This window comes from Spathaspora passalidarum (genome assembly GCF_000223485.1).
Source record: "Spathaspora passalidarum NRRL Y-27907 unplaced genomic scaffold SPAPAscaffold_1, whole genome shotgun sequence".
Classification (NCBI taxonomy): domain Eukaryota; kingdom Fungi; phylum Ascomycota; class Pichiomycetes; order Serinales; family Debaryomycetaceae; genus Spathaspora; species Spathaspora passalidarum.
This window is the reverse complement of record NW_006767425.1, coordinates 659,573-681,147: the sequence shown is the minus strand read 5'-3', so window position 1 is coordinate 681,147 and position 21,575 is coordinate 659,573. Positions and strand designations below refer to the sequence as shown.

General features: G+C 39.1%; 10 protein-coding genes across 10 annotated transcripts; 7 read left to right on the top strand and 3 right to left on the bottom strand. All coding sequences in view use genetic code 12, as the record gives it.

Moving 5' to 3' along the window:
- Positions 1-18: 18 nt before the first annotated feature.
- On the top strand, positions 19-2,682 carry TPS2 (trehalose-phosphatase; the record flags this gene model as incomplete). The annotated part of the gene is made up of 1 exon (XM_007372287.1): positions 19-2,682. The coding sequence occupies one exon, from the start codon at positions 19-21 to the stop codon at positions 2,680-2,682; it is 2,664 nt and encodes an 887-aa protein (XP_007372349.1).
- A 223-nt stretch (positions 2,683-2,905) lies between these two features.
- EHT1 (medium-chain fatty acid ethyl ester synthase/esterase) lies at positions 2,906-4,412 on the top strand (the record flags this gene model as incomplete). The annotated part of the gene is made up of 1 exon (XM_007372286.1): positions 2,906-4,412. The coding sequence occupies one exon, from the start codon at positions 2,990-2,992 to the stop codon at positions 4,277-4,279; it is 1,290 nt and encodes a 429-aa protein (XP_007372348.1).
- A 341-nt stretch (positions 4,413-4,753) lies between these two features.
- SPAPADRAFT_131720 (uncharacterized protein) lies at positions 4,754-6,664 on the top strand (the record flags this gene model as incomplete). The annotated part of the gene is made up of 1 exon (XM_007372285.1): positions 4,754-6,664. The coding sequence occupies one exon, from the start codon at positions 4,754-4,756 to the stop codon at positions 6,662-6,664; it is 1,911 nt and encodes a 636-aa protein (XP_007372347.1).
- Positions 6,665-6,827: 163 nt separating this feature from the next.
- On the top strand, positions 6,828-7,750 carry SPAPADRAFT_58063 (uncharacterized protein; the record flags this gene model as incomplete). The annotated part of the gene is made up of 1 exon (XM_007372284.1): positions 6,828-7,750. The coding sequence occupies one exon, from the start codon at positions 6,832-6,834 to the stop codon at positions 7,627-7,629; it is 798 nt and encodes a 265-aa protein (XP_007372346.1).
- Positions 7,751-8,430: 680 nt separating this feature from the next.
- Positions 8,431-9,887, top strand: SUA71 (transcription factor TFIIB; the record flags this gene model as incomplete). Its single annotated transcript, XM_007372283.1, has 1 exon — positions 8,431-9,887. One exon carries the CDS (start codon positions 8,783-8,785, stop codon positions 9,824-9,826), a length of 1,044 nt encoding a protein of 347 aa, XP_007372345.1.
- Positions 9,888-10,031: 144 nt separating this feature from the next.
- On the top strand, positions 10,032-11,603 carry COQ6 (putative N,N-dimethylaniline monooxygenase; the record flags this gene model as incomplete). The annotated part of the gene is made up of 1 exon (XM_007372282.1): positions 10,032-11,603. The coding sequence occupies one exon, from the start codon at positions 10,060-10,062 to the stop codon at positions 11,530-11,532; it is 1,473 nt and encodes a 490-aa protein (XP_007372344.1).
- A 7-nt stretch (positions 11,604-11,610) lies between these two features.
- On the top strand, positions 11,611-13,894 carry SPAPADRAFT_145590 (triglyceride lipase; the record flags this gene model as incomplete). The annotated part of the gene is made up of 1 exon (XM_007372281.1): positions 11,611-13,894. The coding sequence occupies one exon, from the start codon at positions 11,665-11,667 to the stop codon at positions 12,688-12,690; it is 1,026 nt and encodes a 341-aa protein (XP_007372343.1).
- On the bottom strand, positions 12,081-16,399 carry SPAPADRAFT_145586 (uncharacterized protein; the record flags this gene model as incomplete). Its single annotated transcript, XM_007372280.1, has 2 exons — positions 12,081-14,182; positions 14,231-16,399. The coding sequence occupies 2 exons, from the start codon at positions 16,397-16,399 to the stop codon at positions 12,782-12,784; spliced, it is 3,570 nt and encodes a 1,189-aa protein (XP_007372342.1).
- Positions 16,400-16,599: 200 nt separating this feature from the next.
- On the bottom strand, positions 16,600-19,812 carry SPAPADRAFT_64140 (uncharacterized protein; the record flags this gene model as incomplete). The annotated part of the gene is made up of 1 exon (XM_007372279.1): positions 16,600-19,812. One exon carries the CDS (start codon positions 19,666-19,668, stop codon positions 16,696-16,698), a length of 2,973 nt encoding a protein of 990 aa, XP_007372341.1.
- Positions 19,813-20,051: 239 nt separating this feature from the next.
- On the bottom strand, positions 20,052-21,374 carry SPAPADRAFT_131119 (putative serine/threonine protein kinase; the record flags this gene model as incomplete). Its single annotated transcript, XM_007372278.1, has 1 exon — positions 20,052-21,374. One exon carries the CDS (start codon positions 21,372-21,374, stop codon positions 20,052-20,054), a length of 1,323 nt encoding a protein of 440 aa, XP_007372340.1.
- Positions 21,375-21,575: the final 201 nt, after the last annotated feature.

The window sequence follows — 21,575 nt, the reverse complement described above, 5'->3', positions numbered from 1 at the left end:
TCTACAATTGAAATCTCCATGACTGAAATTGAAGAATTAAAGGCCTACCCTGCAGATTGCAGCACCGTCTCCCCCAAGGATTACGCTAATCATACCCATGCTAAGCTCTCAGGCCGTATCCTCAATGTCATGACCACCCTCCCCACTCAGATTATTAGCAACTATGACCCCTCCTCAGGCGACTACCTTTGGGACGTTGAGGCTGTCCGTGGTAACTCGGCATTATACTCGTCGCAACACTTTTTGGACCAGCATTCCGATTGGGAATCGCATTTAATTGCTTGGACAGGTGAAATCAACGCTAGTAAAGTTACCCGTTGGCAAAATGGGGATAATGTCGACGACGCTCTTTACTTGGTTGATGAGGACAAACAGGAATTGGAAGCCAAGTTGCGTGAGGCTAACGGCTCCGAAAACATCCACCCTGTTTGGTTGTTAAGGCGCGATCAAAGCAGATGGAGAAAGTATGCTGAAAAGGTGTTATGGCCCGTGTTTCACTATATCCAAGGGCAACCTTCGGACGGTAAGGAAGAAGCAGAAGCTTGGCATGATTACGTCAAGTTCAACGAAGTCTATTTGAATAAGATAAAGTCGGTTTACAAACCAGGAGATGTGATTTTGATCCACGATTATTACTTGTTGCTTTTGCCTCAATTGTTAAGAATGGAATTCCCAGATGCCTATATCGGGTTATTCCTTCATATTCCGTTCCCATCCTCGGAATACTTTAGGTGTCTTTCCAAAAGAACTCAATTGTTGGACGGGATGTTGGGTGCCGATAAGATTGGGTTCCAGTCTGGCTCTTTCCAAAGACACTTCCTCTCTTGTTGTGCTAGGCTTTTAGGATTTGAAGTGACTTCGGATAAGGTGTTTGCATTTGGTACAACTATTTCTGTGGAGACTTTACCTATTGGGGTGGATACGAAAAAGATTGAACATGATGCGTTTTTACCTGATTCTGGCATTGAAGAAAAAGTCACTGCCTTGAAGGAACTTTATAAAGGCAAGAAGATTATCGTTGGTAGAGACCGGTTGGACAAGGTCAGAGGAGTGGTTCAGAAATTAGAGGCATTTGGTATGTTTTTGGAAATGTATCCTGAATGGAGAGAAAAAGTAGTCTTGATTCAAGTTTCCAGTCCAGGGTTCACTCACTCGGCCAATGTTGAAAGTAAAGTGACTGAATTGATCAATCAGATCAATTCTCAGTATGGGAACTTGAACTATACTCCGATTTTACATTATCAAATGATGATTCCTAAAGATGAGTACTTGGCATTATTGAGAGTAGCTGATTTGGCCTTGATCACTTCGGTGAGAGATGGAATGAACACCACCGCATTTGAATTCGTCATTTGTCAAAAGTACAACAGCTCCCCTTTGGTTTTGTCGGAATTCACCGGAACTGCTTCCGTTTTGAATGAAGCTATTTTGATCAACCCCTGGGATACAGTCGGTATTGCAAAGACTATCAATGAAGCGTTCTTGTTGTCTGATAAGGAAAAGCAACAGTTGGAAGCAAGATTATACGAAAAGGTTACATCAAACACGGTACAAAACTGGATATCGACATTTATTCGTGATGTTATTGATCACTCACTTGTCACTCACGTTACTAATTACACTCCAACTTTGAACCGACCACTTTTATTGAAAAACTACCTAAATTCCAGCAGAAGATTATTCTTATTTGACTATGACGGTACATTGACCCCGATTGTCAAGGAGCCCGCTGCTGCTATCCCATCCGACAAGTTGAATCGAATCTTGGATGTCTTGGCTGCTGATCCCAAGAATCAAATCTGGATTATTTCTGGAAGAGATCAAGCCTTTTTGGATAAGTGGATGGGCGACAAGAATGTGGGATTGTCTGCTGAGCATGGGTGTTTTATGAAGGACCTTGGCTCGAAAGAATGGGTTAATCTCGCTGCTTCATTTGACATGTCGTGGCAGGCCAAAGTAGAAGAAGTGTACAAGGACTATACTGAAAAGACGCCTGGTTCCCACATTGAACGCAAGAAAGTGGCCTTGACTTGGCACTATCGTCGTGCTGATCCAGAATTGGGGAACTATCAAGCTGCCAAGTGTCTTCATCAATTGAATGAAACTATCGCCAAGGAGTACGATTGTGAAGTCATGGCTGGTAAGGCTAATATTGAAGTCAGACCCAAGTTCTTGAACAAGGGTGAGATTGTTAAACGGTTAGTATTACATCCACACGGCTCTAAACAAGACCTTCATAATGAACATTGTCATTCTGATGCCACTGCTGCTGATCAACTCCCGGACTTTGTGTTGTGTTTGGGTGATGATTTAACCGATGAAGATATGTTCAGATCGTTGAAAACCATTGAAGCCGAGTGGACTGAGCAAGGATTGCCCAAGAATGAATTTGGGTCGTATGGAGTATATCCCGTGGCCGTGGGACCAGCCTCGAAACAAACAGTAGCCACTTCTCATTTGAATGAACCCTCGCAAGTGTTGGAAACCTTAGGATTGTTGGCAGGTCAAGTGTCATTGTTTGAGAGTGCTGGTACTGTTGAATTGGATGATCGTGGACATTTGGCCAATAGTGAATCTTCGGAGCGGTCAAAGACGGCAATCGAACGTGCTGCTAGTCTTCGGAGAAAGGCTAGTCTTGATAAAGAAATGAATAAGAAGACTTCTACCAATGGGAAAATTTAACTGGACGTTTAAGAACTATGTAAGTATACAATTAAGACATTACTATTATATAGATATGTGTAGATTTATTTGCAACTGTTGTTGCGGCAAATTTCCAGGAAGCAAAAAAAAAAAAAAAAAAAAAAAAAATAAATTGAAATTGCAAGTCCGTTTTTGTGTAACGGACCCTTAAAGCCGAAATGATGTGAAAAAAAATTGAGAACACAACCAATTAACCGAGGATGTAGCCATTTGTAATCACACCTTCTTTTTAATCTTCACAAGCTCATCTTAGGGTTAAGATATATATCAGCTGAAAGTACACAAAATGGGTATTTTAAATTGGGGGTTCAGAGCCAACATCAAGGTTCATCACGTTGACGATGATAATTCCATTGCTTTCCCAACCAGAAATGGATCGGGAACCATCAAATTCACCGAGTTTATCAGGGAAAACTTGAGCCTCATTGACCCTAGCAAGAGATTATGGTTGAATCCGCTTTTGTTTACTGGTTCATTGCAAACTTTGTACTATGCTTCTGCTGACAGTTCCAGCAAGTTTCAAATTTACTACGGCCGAGAATTGTTTACTTATTCCGACGGGGGTATCTGTTCGTTAGATTGGGTGATTCCTAAACCTGAAGACAAGGATGCGTTCAAGGAGCAAGCTAAGGAAAGTGTGCCTGAAGGATTCCCAAGGTTGCATCCAAGAACGAGATACTTGACAGATGACGAGGTTGACGCCAGACGTGCCGGAGATGTAGCTTCCGATGTGCCTCTTGTTGTTATCTTCCACGGTTTAGGTGGTGGAAGTCATGAATCGTTGATCCGTAACTTTGCCGAAAGTATCCAAAAGAACACTAATGATCATTGGGATATTGTTGTTGTCAACAACCGTGGATGTTGCAGAACCAAAATCACAAGTGCCAAGTTGTTCAATGCAGGTTCCACCGATGATCTCAGAGAAGTTTTGGTTGATTTCAAAAAGAGATATCCCAAGAGACCAATCTATGCTGCTGGGTTCTCGTTTGGTGCTGCCATGCTTGCCAATTTCTTAGGGGAAGAGCAAGAGCACCTTGAAGAAAAGACCGAGGATTTAGTCAAGGCTGCTTGTGTGGTTGGGTGTCCTTGGGATTTTGTCGATAGTGCCTACCATATCAATGAGTCATGGACTGGTAAATACCTTCTTAATCCATCATTAGCCCAATTCTTGAATAAGATTGTCAAGAATAATGCTGAAGATTTCAACAAGTTTGATCCTACTTTCTTGACTGAAGAAGCGATCGCAAGAGCTGCCAAGGCCAAGACTACTTGGGAATTCGATGATGCCATTACTTCCAAGACCACGCCTTATAAGAATGCATTTGAATATTATCGAGAATTGTCTCCACAACGGAGAATCCAAAAGATTAACACTCCACTTTTGATTATAAACTCGACTGATGATCCTGCTGTCGGTACGAGATTGCCTATTCTTGATGCCAAGACCAATCCTTATTTGTGTCTTGTTGAAACTGACTTGGGTGGTCATTTAGGGTACGTCAAGACCTCGGGTGAATTCTGGTGTGTTGAAGTTATTGAACAATTCTTCCAGAAGTTTGCTGAGGTTCTTGTCTAGTTTCATCTGCATGCCATGCTAAAATAACAGCTGATGCATACTACAAATGCAAACTACGAGGAAGTCAACTTTAAATAGAGAATTGTATAGAAATAGAAATAGAAATAGAAATAGAAATAGAATCACGCAATGACTAAACTGAACTGCCCCAGATTTTTTTTTTCTTGACCAAATTCCTCCACGTTAATTTAAAGTTTTAACTTTGGATGTGTGGGGGAGCCAGACATGACCAAACCCTGACGGAATTACATGTGTAGTTCCGTAGTTAAGCATGAATATGCTTATGTAATGCTGGTTTTGTTTGGAATTTTTTAGCATCATTTGGAAGTCGGTGGGACAATCATAGAAAATATTATTTTCTTGGGTCCCCTTTGTTCTCTGTCATCAAGATCATCTGTTTCTAATCTTGCATATAAATATCTGGTCGATAGGCATTATTTATTTTAGTTTCAACATTCACCACAGTAATCAACTATGTTTAGTCTTGGCCTTAATCTTGCCTTATTCGATATAAAGCTCAAGACTCCTTACAAGGGGTTGTTGTTCCTACGAGGCAACGAATTTGAAGTGGAGTCCGTGCCATTTTTTGGCGAAGTCAAATTGTCCTTGAATGAAGATGTCCATGTCAAACGCATCCACTTGTGTCTTGTGGGGGAATTCCAGTATGATTATATCTGCCGTGGGGAAAAGTATGGACTATATGGCGAACGATACGACGGCAAGACCTGTGTGCTTTGGGTGGATTGGGATAATTTGTTGACTAGTGAAGATGGAGAAGTCACGTTTGGAAATTACGGTGACACAATCATCCCCTTGAACAAAGCCAGATCCAAATCTATAGGTGATGTAAAACGCAGGCAAGGCTCAATCACTGAAGCAACCACTCCTGAAATGCCTGCTCTTTCCAGAACTAACTCGTTACCATCTGAGGTCCCTGCTTCCCCGCCACGCGTACTCGAGGTGCCCAAGAGTGGATACGATGGCACTCCATTCAAGAACCAAAACTCCCCCAACCAAACTTTTCTATTACCCAAGGGGAACTACAGTCTACCATTCAAAGTATTTCTCCCTACCGACATTTGCGAAACAGTGGAAGGTATAGCAGAAGCAAGCATACGCTATCGTGTCCACTGCAACATTGAGCGAGGAAGATTCGAGAAAACCGAATCCAAAGCAAAGTATCTTCGTGTGATACGAACATTACACCCACAAAATCTAAATCTTTGTGAAAGTATCGAAATTCACAATACATGGCCCGAGAAAATTCAGTACAAGGTCAGCATGCATAAAAAGGGTATTGCCATAGGTTCTACTATACCTATCCATGTGATTATCGTACCCATGGTAAAAGGGTTGGTCCTTCAAGGCATGAGTTGTTCTATTGTCGAGCATTTCAATATCGAGCAATCCCATAAAAGATCTCCAGAATTTGAAAAAGTGATAGGTAGGCAACACTTGGCAGTTCCAACCATGGAAGAACTTGAATATGAAAGATGGGATATCAAAACACACTACCGAGTACCGCACAAATTGAAAGAATTAACCCAAGGTTGTGAAATTAAGAACAATTTGCTAACTGTCAAACACAGACTACGAATCTGTATCAGGTTTCAAAATCCTGGAAGTGATCATGTTAGTGAATTGAGAGTGAATCTTCCTGTTTCAGTATACATAAGTGCAAATTCGGGTTTTGTCGTTGATAGGCATTATGAGGTGGATCCACGTTATGGGACATTTATACCGAACGATAAACTTGAAGAAGTGTTATTCTCAAACGGTCAATTTGAATCTATTCTGGGTTCCCGTCGACCTATTTCCCCTATGGAAGACGAGGAAGCTACCTCCCAGGATGAAATCGATCCTGATCGTGAAGAAGCAGCTCCTCCTCTATATCAGGAACACATTTTTGATAAAGTGTATGACATGAACCTGCCCCGATCGCCATTGCAACAATTTCAAGAGTACAGTCCGCTTCCATCGCCGACTAACTCAGTATTGAACCTAGCTGCATTTGTGGAAAGACCAGAATCTCTTGACAGTAGTATAGATAGTGGTGAAGACCCTTTGCTGCCTGTGCAAACCCTTGATGTTCAAGCACTATCCAAGGTTCCTACTTATGACGAAGCGTTTGATCAAGATGTAGCACATATTGAAGACGGATTTGCGCCATTGTATCCATATTCTAGTGACTTGGATGTTGCTAGTGATACTTCGAGGTCACCCACGAGACGATCTCGGCGAAACTCGCTCGCCCGAAGCTTGTCATTACCTCGATTTTCAATATCTCAAGAGAGACTGCATGACGATGATGACGAAGAACCAAAACGAAGAAACTCTTTAGGACTCGGGAAGTTCTTTCATCTCAAGAGAAAGTCAATTTCATAGATTTTGTGTATTTTAATGACATTTATAGAATAGCTTATATCAAATTTACTTGTAATATGGTAGCGGTTATTGATAGTCACAAAAAATTGCTTTTTTATTTTTGAAACAATAAAACAAATTCGTTTGTTTCACAATTTGTATTTACAGCCATTTGTGCAATGACCACCATGGATGCTTTTGAAATATATCAACAGAAGTATAAGCTGAATGTGGAGCGAATGAAAAGCAGGAAACTGCCTACACAGCTACCTTCTCAACAATCAAAGCCACCAGGTGTAGCCAAGACTAGAACAGCGCTGCGCAACATCACTAATTCAGATATAAACAAATTCAGAAAACTACCGATCCAACCCAAACCACAACGAGCCACTACCAAAGAAATTCTCAGCAAATTCACCAAATCTTTGCCTACCAAAGAACAACCAGGAACACTCCTGGTGAAATCCATTCAAGCGAAATTCACAGTCATAGAACATCGAGGTTTCAAAGATCAGTTTCATGAAGTTGATAAGGAAGTAGCAAAGGCTAGTCGAGTTGATCTGGACGATCCAATTGTTCGCAGATGCATTTCTAATATGAAGACCATTGCCGATTGGTATAAAACCCATAAAGTACAAAATGAAGTTCCCAAGGGGTTAGTAAAACCAGGAGTAGGTCATGCTACTGTAATTGAAAGCGGAATAGTTACAAATTTGAAGAAGAGTATGTACACTCCACCACAATTGAGAAAGTGTATAGTTCCAACTCATCGAATAATTGAGATATCTTCAGATGATAAATTCATGGCTGTTTCAAAAGTTGCCGACTTGCAGACTCAAGAAGAGAAAGTAGTACTATTGATGAAAGTAAATACGTTATTTGAAGTGAAACAAGGTGATGAGATAAGTTTAAACAATATTAAGTTTAAACAATTGTTCAATGGCGAGAGGTTGGATGTGTACATAGCTTGGGAAGTTTTTCGATAATTATTTGGAATTGATAGAATTTGAATGCGCTGGTCGTATTGTATCACTTTCTAGCACGGTGATAGATATTTGTCTGTTTTATAGAAATATTTATAGAATGACGATAAAATGAGTAGTTGCTCAAACTAAAGTATTTCTGTCAATGAAAACTAGACATATGTATAAACCACTATAGTCTAGACATATTTTAGCAGCCATTTTTCTCTCCAATTCATCATTTATTAAAAGTGGGCTTGTGTATCCAAAACAAAAAACAACCTAGAATACTCTGAGAAATTTCATCTATGATATCAAGTAGTTTTATCTTTACAGGACAACTTATCGTAGTCTGTTCATTTCTTTAGGTTGCTATGAATTTGATGCAAATTTTAGTTGATTTTGTCCAAAACATAACATTTATAACGACGGTATTTATTTTCATAAAACAATCATTCTATGAAGTTTCAGTTGCCGTAATGCTTAACAGACTACAATTCAACTCATTTCCAATACATATATTCCAAGAAATACTGAAACATATAGAGCTACTGCCACTAGTATAAAATGTATCAATCACGTGATAAATAATAAGTGTCTTAAACTATGAAAAATTTTTCAGAAAAAATGGAGGGTTGGCCGAGTGGTCTAAGGCGGTAGACTTAAGATCTACTGGACAGTGTCCGCGCGAGTTCGAACCTCGCATCCTTCACTATTTTTTGTGAAATTTTTTTTTGCTGTCCCGACACATCACATAGTTAAAAACTGGCGGCGCTAAAAAGTCATGTAAAAAAATGTATTTAGGGATTCTTTTTTTTTCTAGTTAAGGCAGAACCAGCCTTCACAACACATCACCTTTTCTTTCAACGATCAGAGCGTGTCCAGGTTCCTCCATCTAACTGTCGTTGCCACTATCATCAGAAGTTCTGTTGTGCCGTTAACTCGAGTCCTACAATAGATCCACTGCTATCGCTACTACTACTACTACTACTACTACTACTACTACAGATTTTGGCGTATATCAATCTCTTTGTGATTACTAATACCGCAAGTAGATTACACAACTACACTCTTCTCAAACTACACGAAGAAGAGAGATTTCAACGACATAGGTCTTTTATTGCCGTCCTGTAGGGTTATCTAAAAGCTACTTTTTTACCCTAATATAAACCCAAGCATGGCACCAGCTGGAAATATGAGTACCATTCACGACCAATTCACAGGACCTAACTTGAACGTCACGCTAACCTGCCCGGAGTGTAAGATCTTCCCACCAGATTTGATAGAGAGATTTAGTGAGGGAGATATCGTGTGTGGAAGTTGTGGGTTGGTGTTGAGTGATCGTGTGGTTGATACTCGTTCGGAATGGAGAACGTTTAGTAATGACGATCAAAACGGTGACGATCCATCCCGTGTAGGTGATGCCGGGAACCCCTTATTAGATACCGAAGATTTGTCGACGATGATTTCGTATGTTCCTGAGAACAGCAGGGCCGGAAGAGAATTGAATCGTGCACACCAAAAGAATACCGTAGATAAGAAGGACAATGCGTTGGCAGCAGCATATCAAAAGATTTCGCAGATGTGCGAAGGGTACCAATTACCGAAGATTGTCCAGGATGGAGCCAAGGAAGTGTACAAGATGGTACATGATGAAAAACCATTACGAGGGAAATCACAAGAGTCCATCATGGCAGCTTCGATTTTCATTGGATGTAGAAAGGCCAAAGTTGCTCGTTCATTTAAAGAAATCTGGGCCTTAACTAATGTTCCTAGAAAAGAGATTGGTAAAGTATTCAAGATTATGGACAAGGTAATTCGAGAAAAGAATGCCGCAAATCCAACCAATGCTATCTACTTTAGTCAAGATAACATCCAAACCACACAAACGTCAGCTGAAGATTTGATTAGAAGATTTTGTTCCCATTTGGGGTTACATACACAGGTTACCAATGGGGCAGAGTATATTGCCAGAAGATGTAAAGAAGTTGGTGTCCTTGCTGGTCGTTCTCCCACCACTATTGCGGCTACAGTTATCTATATGGCGGCATTAGTGTTTGGTGCTGATTTAGCACCTTCTAAGATTTCTGACAAGACCGGTGTCAGTGATGGTACTATTAAGACCTCTTATAAGGTAATGTACGAGGAAAGAGAAAAACTTATTGATCCTTATTGGATTGAAACTGGGAAAGTAAAATTGGAAAATATTCCAAAGAGTTGAACTTTATAGATATTAATTATACTTTGTAATTGTTTTAATGGATATGGTTGATTAGTATTTTGTAATGATATCTGCTTTACGAGGATAAGTTTTCGTTTCTAGCAATCTCTACATTTTTGCAATCATCGTATAGGTTATGATTCGAGGGATGAAAATTCTGAAAAAAAAAAAATAAAAAAATTCAAAAGTGGTGCAAGTAAATGAGAAACACATTTGCTAGCAACTAGCTCCACATGCTTTCTCGATCCATACGGTATTTCTCCAATTCTGCAATAAGAGCAGCTACTCAAGTAGCCCCACCTACTCTTCAAGATGTGGTTATCATTGGTGGAGGACCAGCTGGTCTCTCATTATTAGCTACCTTGAAAAACTCCCCAAAGACCAAACACTTGAACTGTACCTTAATCGAAGGAGGTAGTTTGGACAAAGTACGAGAATTTGCCACCAATCCACCTCAAGAATACACCAACCGATGTGTTTCAATTACTCCCAAAACCATTGACTATATGAAACACAAGATTGGCAGTTGGGATTTCATTCATGAAGATCGAATCAAGGAATATCAAGGGATCATTGCCTATGATGGGCAAGATGCAGATTCACGAGTTGAATTTGATGTCAATTCTATTGGAAAAGATAATCTTGCTGCCATGTGCGAGAATATCAATATTCAAGCGTCCTTATTGGCCAAAGTTGAAAGTCTTGGGTTGGAAGACACCACCACCATTAAAGACAATACCAAGGTTGTGGATATTATAAACCCATTAACACCTGATTTGGAAAACCATGATTTGAATGAAATAGATGAAGTTCCAGGAACCGGTAAATTAGACTGGCCAATTATAAAGTTGTCCACCGGGGAATCAATCCAAACTCGTCTTTTAGTGGGATGTGATGGCTATAACTCACCTGTTCGTAAATACGCTCAAATTGAATCAAGAGGTTGGCAATATAATACTTTTGGGGTAGTAGCAACAGTGAAGTTACAATATGAAGATTTCAGATCAGTGGGTTGGCAAAGATTTTTAACTACTGGTCCACTTGCAATTTTACCATTGAGCGAAGATAATGCAACTATAGTATGGTCCAGTACTCCTGAATTGCTGGAAATTCTTGTCAAAGTTAACAAAGATATCTTTCCTCGTCTTGTTACTGCAGCCATGGTGTTGGAAGAAACCGACTTGAAGTATATTTACGGGTTATTAAAAGAAAACCCTGATGATTTGTCTGCAGTTGAAGAAATCGAATGGAGAATGTCCAAGGTTCCTGAAGTGGTTTTAGAAGAGAGATACCCTGCGGCTATTGTTTCCGTTCTTGACGGATCTCGTGCTAGATTCCCTTTGAAGTTATCTCATGCAGATACTTATGTAGCTCCAAGAGTAGCATTAGTAGGTGATGCAGCCCACACTATTCATCCTTTGGCAGGGCAAGGTTTAAATATGGGCCAATCTGATGTAATCCACCTCGTTGAAGCCTTGGAAAAGGGTATTGATAGAGGATTGGATCTTGGATCTACGCTAGTTTTGGAGAGTTATGTTTCCAATGCATGGCCCGCAAACCATGCTATGCTTGGAATTTGCGATAAGATGCATAAATTATTCTCTACTGATTTCTACCCATTAGTTCTCGCTAGGGGATTGGGTATGAAGACAGTCAACTTCCTTAGTCCAGTCAAGGACATGATGATGAAACTGATTAGTCTTTAGATCTCATATATTGTACATATTTTTTCCCCATATAAAGTTTATGATTATGAATTAATATTTTTTTTTCGTCTTTACTTTACACTGAAACAGCAAACAAAGTGAACCATATGTTCATTATAGATACGTATAGACATGAATAGACTTCAATTGAGATATATGAGCGTGAGAAGATTCGCTATAGGATCTCGCTTGAAGAATACTGTAAAAGAAACACAAGATCAATTCTTGAAGCAAGTTCCACTAAGTCACTATTTGGCACCCAAGAACCCGATTGTGCTATGTCACGGCTTCTCCGGATTTGACAAATTGACCTTAATTCCTGGTATAAGAAACTTGCCCACTGGTGCAAAGAAAGAGTTGGAAAATGTTGCCACTAAGGGAATACTCGAGTTCGACTATTGGCGGGGCATTCAATATGCGCTTGAGAACATCGGAGCCGAGGTCTTGATTGCACGCGTACCGGCATTCAGTGATATTAGAAGTCGAGCAGCGAATCTCGACCATTTTCTAAATAGGCAATGTAAAATAATTCAAAGGAAACAGTCGACAAATAGCCCTGTCACATTGAATTTGATAAGCCATTCAATGGGTGGCTTGGACAGCCGCTATTTGATTTCAAAATTGCAGAACGACAAAAGTCATTACAAAGTATCATCATTGACTACGATCTCCACACCACATCACGGGTCCGAATGCGCTGATTTCATAGTGGATCTTGTGGGAAATAGACCGGTGCTTTCTCAACTAGTCCCCAGATCGATTTTCGACATGACTACGACCAATATGGCAACATTCAACAAAATAGTGGTGGATGACCCCGAAGTAGCGTACTTTTCCTATGGTGCTCGATTCAATCCTCGTTGGTATAACTTCTTTGGCTTGACTTGGCTAATTACCAAATTCAAAATTCAGTCCAAGCATAGCAATGAATCAAAATATCAAAAATTGGTTGATAATGACGGGTTGGTCAGTGTTGATAGTTCCAAATGGGGAGAGTATATGGGCACCTTCGATGAGGTAGATCATTTGGACTTGATTAATTGGACTAATAATGCCCGTGATACTTTTACAAAAATCATGTTCAATCAAGATCCACCATTTAATCCAATTTTGCTATATTTAGAAATTGCAAATAATCTAGCTGAAAAGGGGTATTAATTAGATCTATATATATAAGACTATTATTGGTATCGATATAGAAACAAATAGAAGTAAACTTTATTGGAAAGAACCCACTGAGATCATTTGCTTATATTAATCCCGCTAAGGCTTCTCTACACTCTTCACAGAATCCCATGACCGTTTCAATTCCTTTAACCACATTCTCATCAATTTTTAGCAGATCCAAGATATTCTCCTTCAAGTAATCACACCGCTGTACCTCGCTCATCAACCAGTTGTTCCATTCCGCTTGGGCGATTTCCCTTTCCATATCATTTAAAATGTTCAATTTGACCAATAACTCGTGTCTCTTAACACCAATCTCTTGAAATGATAATCGTAATTGTTTGGCGACATCTCTGGTATTGTCATCAAAGTAATCATCAGTCCAATGGGGCTCATAATTAAAGCTGTGCACAAATGAGATATTCTTGAATAGCCCAAATACCTTAGGATTTCCAAAACTGATGTTTCTATTATTAACGTGCTCTTGGATATCTTTAAGGTATACAGAACGCTGCAATACGATTGGATCTTTCGTAACATATTCACGCGCAAGCTGATTTGCCCTTTTAGCAGTCCAATAACTAGTGGTAGTTTTTCCAAACAAGTACAAATTAAGCAAGGTTGAACCAAATATAATAAAAAGCAAAAATTGATTCATTCTAACCGATTTCAAAAATATTATCAATAATCTCAATATTTGCATAATGGTATTATAAGTAGTTGTCACAGCTTTATTAGTCATTCTAATGAGCATAAATCGGGCAACAAAACCGAATCCAAACTTCACCAATCCATCAGGCAATTCTTCCTCGGGTTCATCGGTATGACTCAACTTTCCATACAAGTAAATAGATTTAACAATCATACCATGTTTTCCAACTTCCTTTTCAGCTTGTTTAAGACGTTTCTGAATCCTTTTAATTTGGCTCATATCTACTCGCACACAGAATCTCTTGAGCATCCAATTGTAGAATGTAGAACGATCAAACACTGCTTTACAATAGAACATAACTCGTGAACGTTTCCCGGCAATGCCAACAATAACTATTTTATAGATGGCGGAGAATCTAGGTCCATAGAAGAATGTAAACTTTGACCGGGCATAGGTGAATGTATAATATGAATTATCTTCCATATTGTCAATCTCTTGTCGAATGTGAACTTCTCCGAGATTTGTCCCATATTTTGCTGGAACATTGAGTTTTCGATACAAGGTGCCACGAGACGATGTTCTCCATGGCTTCTTGATATAATACTCCTTTACTGTGAAAACCGTTTCGTCGGTGAAAATAACGGAATTATCACCAAGTAACGCATGAAAAATTGCCTTTGGTGGTAGATCAAAGGTCAGGTCCCCAACAAGATCATATTCATCACTAAAATCAACCTTGTGTACGCTTTGCTTTCCTTCAATGGCAGGAACAAGTGAAGACGCATCTCCAAGAATCAATCTCTTCTCACTACTGGGCAATCCCTTGGATAACTGGTTGATTTCTTTCAATTGTGTCTGCTCTTCCTTCTCTTTACGCACCTTGACCTCAATCTCCGCTAATTCCGCAAGAACTTCTCTAAGAGGTTTTGGTTTGTCGCTGGCAACGTTATTGATTATATAAACCAATTTTTTCTTGATGAGCTTCCCATCATCCAAGAACAACTTCATTTTAATAATTCCATTCACATTATAAATCTTCAAAAGATCATACTGCTTTTGTGAAGTATAATCTACCGAGACAAGCAGTCCTACAAATCCTTTAAACAATGCAATGAATCCCAGGGCCTGCATGTAAAAGTACATCCGGTGGGTTGTAATAAAACATCTTCCTCCCAACTCCTGCATTGAGTTAGGAGACCAAATGCAACTGAAAGAAAGGATACAATATTCTCCTGGCTCAATTGCTGATTCAAACAACGATCTCATCTGAATATCTAAACTGACAAGTTCTTTAGGGTAGTAACTTGGATGATAAATCCCATTCCCAAGATTGTCCTCTTGATATTCAATCATTTCGTGATCAGGTTCAATTCCGTAAGTTGAAATTGGGGGACCGTCCTGCACTAAATCATGCAAGTAATAAATCCCCCAGTTAACTGATCCCCAAATGTTGGCAGTCAATGCAGTCGGTACCGAGGTCACTGAAGCAAGACTGTATGCAATAATGGATGATTTTGTGGTATCAGTTATGAACGGTGGACGTATTCTTGGAATTTGAAAATAGATATACTTTTGAAAGTACTTTTCGTTTTTTTCAATGTGGTTTGATAATGTACTGGAAGTAATGATTTGGCCCTCGGCATTGACTATTCTTGTGCTGGTAAATTCTCGATCCATAACTGTGCTAAGAGTTGAAGCAAGTTCTAAAATTATGGGAGGATACCTTCCGGAAGCAATTTTAACTAACCCTTCTTCTTCATCAGTACCCAAAACCCTATTCTTTTCATTCTGAAAGACTTTTATCCAAGACTTCAACTCAATAAGGGATTCTGCTTGGAATACTAAGGTAATATCACTTGTTCTAACCTCAAAACAGAACCTTCTATCTTCATTGGGATTATACCTCACATTACATAACAAAACACCCAATTTATCAGTCTCCTGGACAAATGTATGTGAAGGACTTAGAACCAACAATCCAAATATACCACCTTTGATGAATGCCCACCGCCTTACCCAGATAGGTTTTGAAGATTTTTCCGTCCATGTTTTCATAAACAAATACCCGTGCTTCTCTATTCCTTGTTCATCAATATCATCTAAGGACTTGGCGTTAATTGAGAAGGTCCTGTAATCATCTGCATTAAGAGAAGGCTGGAATTGGATATGACACCCTTCTTCCACCTGTTCTCGGGCAGACAACATATCGGGTGTTAACTTATCCACAGCGGTAGCATAAGAATCGTTCCAGTGTTGGATCTTCTGAACCTTTTCCCACTGGTCTCGAAATGTACTATCCAGATTCAAAGGAGAAAATACATTCCATTTGCTTCTGAACAACTCAGCATTCATATTGACAAACAATTTATTCAATTTATTACCCAAATTTTGCAATTGAATGATTAAATCCAAAGAAACGTGGATATATTCCTTTCTCACCAAAAAGAGTTCCCTGGCATCATCCATCACCATAGGTGTTTCTTTTGCCTTTGGTATTGACACATAAACACTCAAATACTTGTCATATTTCGCTTGTTTCTCGTCAAATTTCTTTCGTAGTTCTTTATATCGAGGCACTTCGCTATATATGAATGAATCGATTTCTTCCAATGCATGCAAATTCACATTAAGTGCTTGAAAACTTAACCCCCATATCTTCTTGAGTCCAGCCAAGGTTGTATGAAGAGCTGGTACCGTATATTCTTGATCGATCAACCCTTCTTGTAAAAAGGTAGGGGTTAAATGCTCCAAAAAGGAATTGCAAAACGATTGGAGGTCATTAACATAACGAGGGATCTTCTTAACGGAACTCGAGATTGCAATTAGCCATTTCTCGATATTATCAACTTGTATATCTAAATGATTGACACTGGCACGGAAACTGGGACTATCTAATGCGGCCTCTTTGAAATTGACCGAAATCAACTTGAACTGCCGAGTCAAGACCGGCTGTTGCGCAGTGTCATCTGATGAAGGCGATCTAGCAGAGTGCTGCTCTCTACTGGAGGAGCTATTACTTCGTTGCTGTGCTCTAGAAGTGCTATTCATAACTTCTGATATTCTTAATGACCGTTGCGGTTTTGTAGGGGTTTCCGCTGCCATTGGTTAGTATTTGCTATTGTATCGTATCTTTCCGTAACATCCAGGGGCCGCTTTGTTTTTTTTCGGTGGGGTGAATTTGGCTTTAACGTTTTCCTGTATATGGGATGTAGAAGCTTTTTGCAACTTACATAACAATAAAGCAAATGCTTATATAAAACACCTTATATTGATCGAAAAAGAAGAACTAAAAAGAAATATGCTAATACACAGAAATGTTTGTGGAATATACAAGAAGCTAAAGTCTACTGCTTGTTTGGTTTGTAGATGCTAACAGGAGTGTTTATAGAAAATGTACTTGTTCCAATGGGTTGCTTTGACACTCTCTGGGATTGTTGGATTTTTTTGGCATCTTTGGAAGGATCATACTCTAGAATAGGACCAAACTTGATTTCTATTGGTTTGACGTTTTCTTTGTTCGGATGCAGGTGACGATCAACGTGCACGCTGTTGCTATTTGTATGAACTCCAAATGACTTGTTTACACCCATATTGAACCGGCTTGACCCATTGTTATTGAGGTAGCTGTTTGGAATTTGTGTCATTTGCTGGGGGTTTGGGGGGCCTAATCCTTGGTTCACACCAAAATCATACTGTTCGGGAAACTGATTAAATCCGTTGGAAATATGCGTCTGTTGCATAGGTTGCATATTTTGCAGAAGAAATTGATTTGAAGCCTGGGATGGTGGCATGTTAAATTGTCCTTGTTTGAGCAAATATGCATCTTGCGGACCATTTGAGTTTGGTCTGGAATACAGCTCTTGAGATATATAACGATCGGAATCCCATTGTGAAATCGCTGTCGTACTTTGGTTTCCAAAAGTAGGTTGTGCATTCATGTATGGTGTGTTCGATGCTGAATAAGAAGTCACTCCTTGGTTAAAATTTGTAGGCATTATTGGCATGTCCTGGTTCTTGTATTGAGGAATATTCTGCATTGAAACCGAGTGCAACATCTGTGGTTGATTTGGATTCTCATTGATAGCAGCTAAATTTTGCTGAAGATTGTGGCCCTGTGGTGCTCCTTGAACCAATAAATCTTTTCTGAATGTGGGCATGGTGTAGATTATCGGAGCGGATTTAGGACCTGGGTTTATAACAGAATCAATATTAGCTCGGTTGATATCAATATGTAATGGTCTTTGTGGAGTTTCAAAATCTTGTGAAGTACTAGGTGACGAACCTTTCAATGGCGAAGACCCCACAAACACAGTTTCATTATCATCTTCCGCTTGGATTTGAGTCTGGCTAGAATTGTTCAAACTCTCAGACATGTCGATTTCATCCGAAAGACTAATTTCAGTTAAAACAGATTTGGTATCGGCACTTCCCATCTCTAATTGGTGGATAATATATCCTCTAATGGTTGAATTTTCAGGGTCAAATTTGCCTGAATTTTGTCCATGATGACTGTATATCATTTGGATTATCGTCAAATTGTCGTCCTCGGGAGTAATCATGGAAGCACCATTAACAAGGTAACTGATATAACCGGAAAGAAAGCTTCGCATAAATGGAATTTGCAATAAGTATGACTTTGTTGATTCGTCATAGTATCCATTAATTATATCTGCGGCTTCCAATAATTTGCAATCACCTGAATTTCCCTTGTAAACGTTGCTGCAAATGTTCCAACTTAAGAATGATTTATTAGATTCAGAACTCGAGGCACTAACTTTCATAAGGGACTCGAACAGGCCATTCATTAGATTCATAGGATGCTGCACATGACTATCTGACGACGCTGACATGGGTGTGGATGTGCATAGTTGCAGTCGGCAACTGGTTACATTAACATCGTGTTCCAAGAGCCATACCGGAAGATTTTGTTCATGAAGTTTACCAAGAACTTTCAAGTCTAAATTATATCTGGTTCGCAAAGACTCGATTGTTTGGGTGGATTTCTTGTTTCTTGAAGTCGAATTGAATTTTGCAAAAATATGATCTTCCAACAGATTGAATTTACTCTTGTAAGATAAACTAATTTCATTTAAAGATAACAGGTATAAAACATTCTCTTCCAGGTTATCATCCGGAGGAGAAGAGGACAATAATGCATTCAACTCTTGTTCATTGATAACCCCGCTTTCTTTAGAAGAAGCCATCAATTGATCCAATGGAGTCAGGATAAGATCTTCAATTTCATCTAAAGTACTTAAATTAGTTGAAGATGCATTTCCCTTCTTCCTCTTGTCCAATCTGTTGGACTTTGACAATCTGAATAAGCGTGACGAGATTTGTTTTGATGTTCTTAATATACCAGTCTTATTAAGTATCATTCGTGACAATACTTTGTTTTGGGATGTACTTTTCAATACTGTACTAGAATTAGAACCAGTTTGGTTTTCTCTAAACTCACGATACTTTTGGAAGGACTTGATTAGTACGTCATCTAATTCTGGATACCATACCTTGTCTTCAGATTGGACGTTTGATGCCAAAACAGCCGAGGCTGCGCTAATTACCTCTTTTCTTGCTGAATTTACCGGTGTTCTATGGATAATTGGTGAGTCCATTGTTTCAATCTGTGAGGCAACGGAATTGTTTGGAGAATCGCCAATATAAGTTTCAAGTTTCCTTCGCTTATTGACACGTGTTATAGAAACTTCAGGCAGAGATAACTCCAAGTCTGAGCGATTTGTTTCGAGTTCCTTGCTGGAGAGTAATGATGGTTTTAAATTACTTGAAGTAATTTCCTTCTTGATAGTTTTATCATTAGGTATAATGAGCTTCTGTGGAGTTAGGAAGTTTTGAGTGTGGTTGGTGGATTTACTTTCATTGTCATTAGTGATTGTTGTCATGTCTGTGATATTTGCATGAGATTCATTGTGATCAAGAGTAGTCCATAGTTCATCACCCGATTGGCTACTCATGTCCATATGTTCATTTTCCAACTTGATCCCAAGAGGCAGTTGTGATTTGGCTTTTGTAAGCGAGTCCAAGAATCGATTTCTTGTTTTGGTATTGGGAGTTTCTTTGGTTGAATCAAATTGACGCTTGGTAAATGCTCTATTGAGATTATTGGAAATATTAATCATTTTGCTGGGAGATATGACTGAAACTGGTGAGTTGAAGCTGAATGAAGGCAGGAAACTGAGCCCAAAAGTGAATGTGGGGGTTGATGTTCGGTTCAGATTGGACATAGCTCCATTTCTGGAAGCACGCGGGGTTTCTGGATGCATAATTGACTTTGGATTTGAATTGTCGTTGTTAGACATCAATACTGTTTATGAATGAGTTCTTTGCTGGTGTAAATTTGGGATACGGAAGGATTCAATCAGGTTCTGTAGATGTAGTAATGTCTAAATCAACATGTAAACAGGTAGAAAGTACAATAAATTTAACGAAAGAAGGGTGTATATCAAGTGTTTACGAAACTATAGTAGTTTTTAATTGCCGCACAACAACTCCTGGCAGAGACACGAAATTTGAATTGTGTGGAACGCGCTTTCTGACAATTTCACTGTTTTTTTTTTTTGCATCTGCAGTTTATTTTTAGGTTGCGACATGCAATCGGGCCATTCGGGTAATGTTTCCGGCGCGATGGTGTTGACAGATATCAGATCATTTATTTAAAAAGCTATACATAATATGGCAGTGTCTATGGTTTATTATTTGCAGTTGTGAGCAAACGCTCAAATTCCTCCACAATCGTATGACATAATCCCGGTTGTTCTTGCTCATGCTGTTGAATGCTCTTCATTAACTCTGCAACCGCCAGCTTTGTAAATTCATTTTTTCCCCGATGATATACCCGCTCCAAACAATAAAACAACATACACGCTTTATCTTTAGCGAATCTTCCCACCGGAGACCGAGGTGCGGTTGGCACAAGTTCATGCAGCATTTCGGTTTCTTCTTTGAACTTGTCCTCTTCTTTCTCTTCCACTTGACATATGTGTTTGGTTGGACCTTGCAGTTCATCTTGTTCCATGGCTAAGTCAATATTTAAAAATGAGTGCAAATTTCTGTTTGTTTCAAATGTCCAAACTATTGGCGTCAGTAATGCACTATTATGTTCATTTGCCGGTGATATCTTATGTCGAGGCTTTTTCACCTTCAGTTCCATACGGACGTTTTTTGCATTGATTAATTCAATCAATTTTTCCCGCACGTTTGATCCACGGGTAATGAAATGATGGTGCAACAATGTATTGGAACTTGGTCTCTTCAGGGGATCTTTCAACAAGCAATACTTGACAAAATCCTTTATGTTAGCGCTGTAGCTACACCCTTGAAGTATAGGTGGTCTCTTTTTCGGGATTTCAAATAGAACTTTCAAAGGATCATACTGAGATAATGGAGGATATCCAGTAACCAATTCAATAGTTGTAATACCAGTTGACCAAATATCTGCTTTTTCGTTATATCCACTTTCTCCTTTCGTCTTCGATCTAGCTATTACTTCCGGCGCCATCCAAAATGGAGTTCCCACAAACGTGTTCTTTTTCAACCTAGTCATTGTAATTTCACCACTTACCCCAAAATCAGCTAACTTAACCTGGGCATCTTCAGTCAACAATATATTTGCCAGTTTGATATCACGGTGAACCTTGTGTTCTGCATGCAAATAACTTAAACCAGAAAGGACGCCTTTGATGATATAACTAACAACACCTTCATCCAAATGCTTATGACATCTCAATAAATCAGAGCATGAACCACCTCCACAGTATTCCATAACAATAAACATATTGTAACCATGTAAATAACTTTCAATGTATTGGGTAATGAACTTGTTTCTCAACTTTGACAAAAAATGAATCTCTTGAATGACTTGATTCATTTCATCGCTGGAATCATCAAGACAAACAACTTTGACAGCTACTGTTTTCCCAGAACTGATGCTTTTAGCACGATATACATCCCCAAAGTTCCCTTTTCCAATGCATTTCTCGAAATAGTATTTATTTGCTGCACCCATATGTTTTGTTTGTACCAAACTCATGGCAAAACCTTCACAAAGAATCTTACTCGCTGTGCCGCTTGTTTTCTATATCTTTTTCCTTGCAGCTGGTTCCTAACTGACTGCAAGGTTATGAAAATGAGTCAACCTAACTAGAAATGAAAAAAAAAGTAGTTTATCAAACAACCAATTCAAAGATAAGAGTTTGTGGCAACGAGA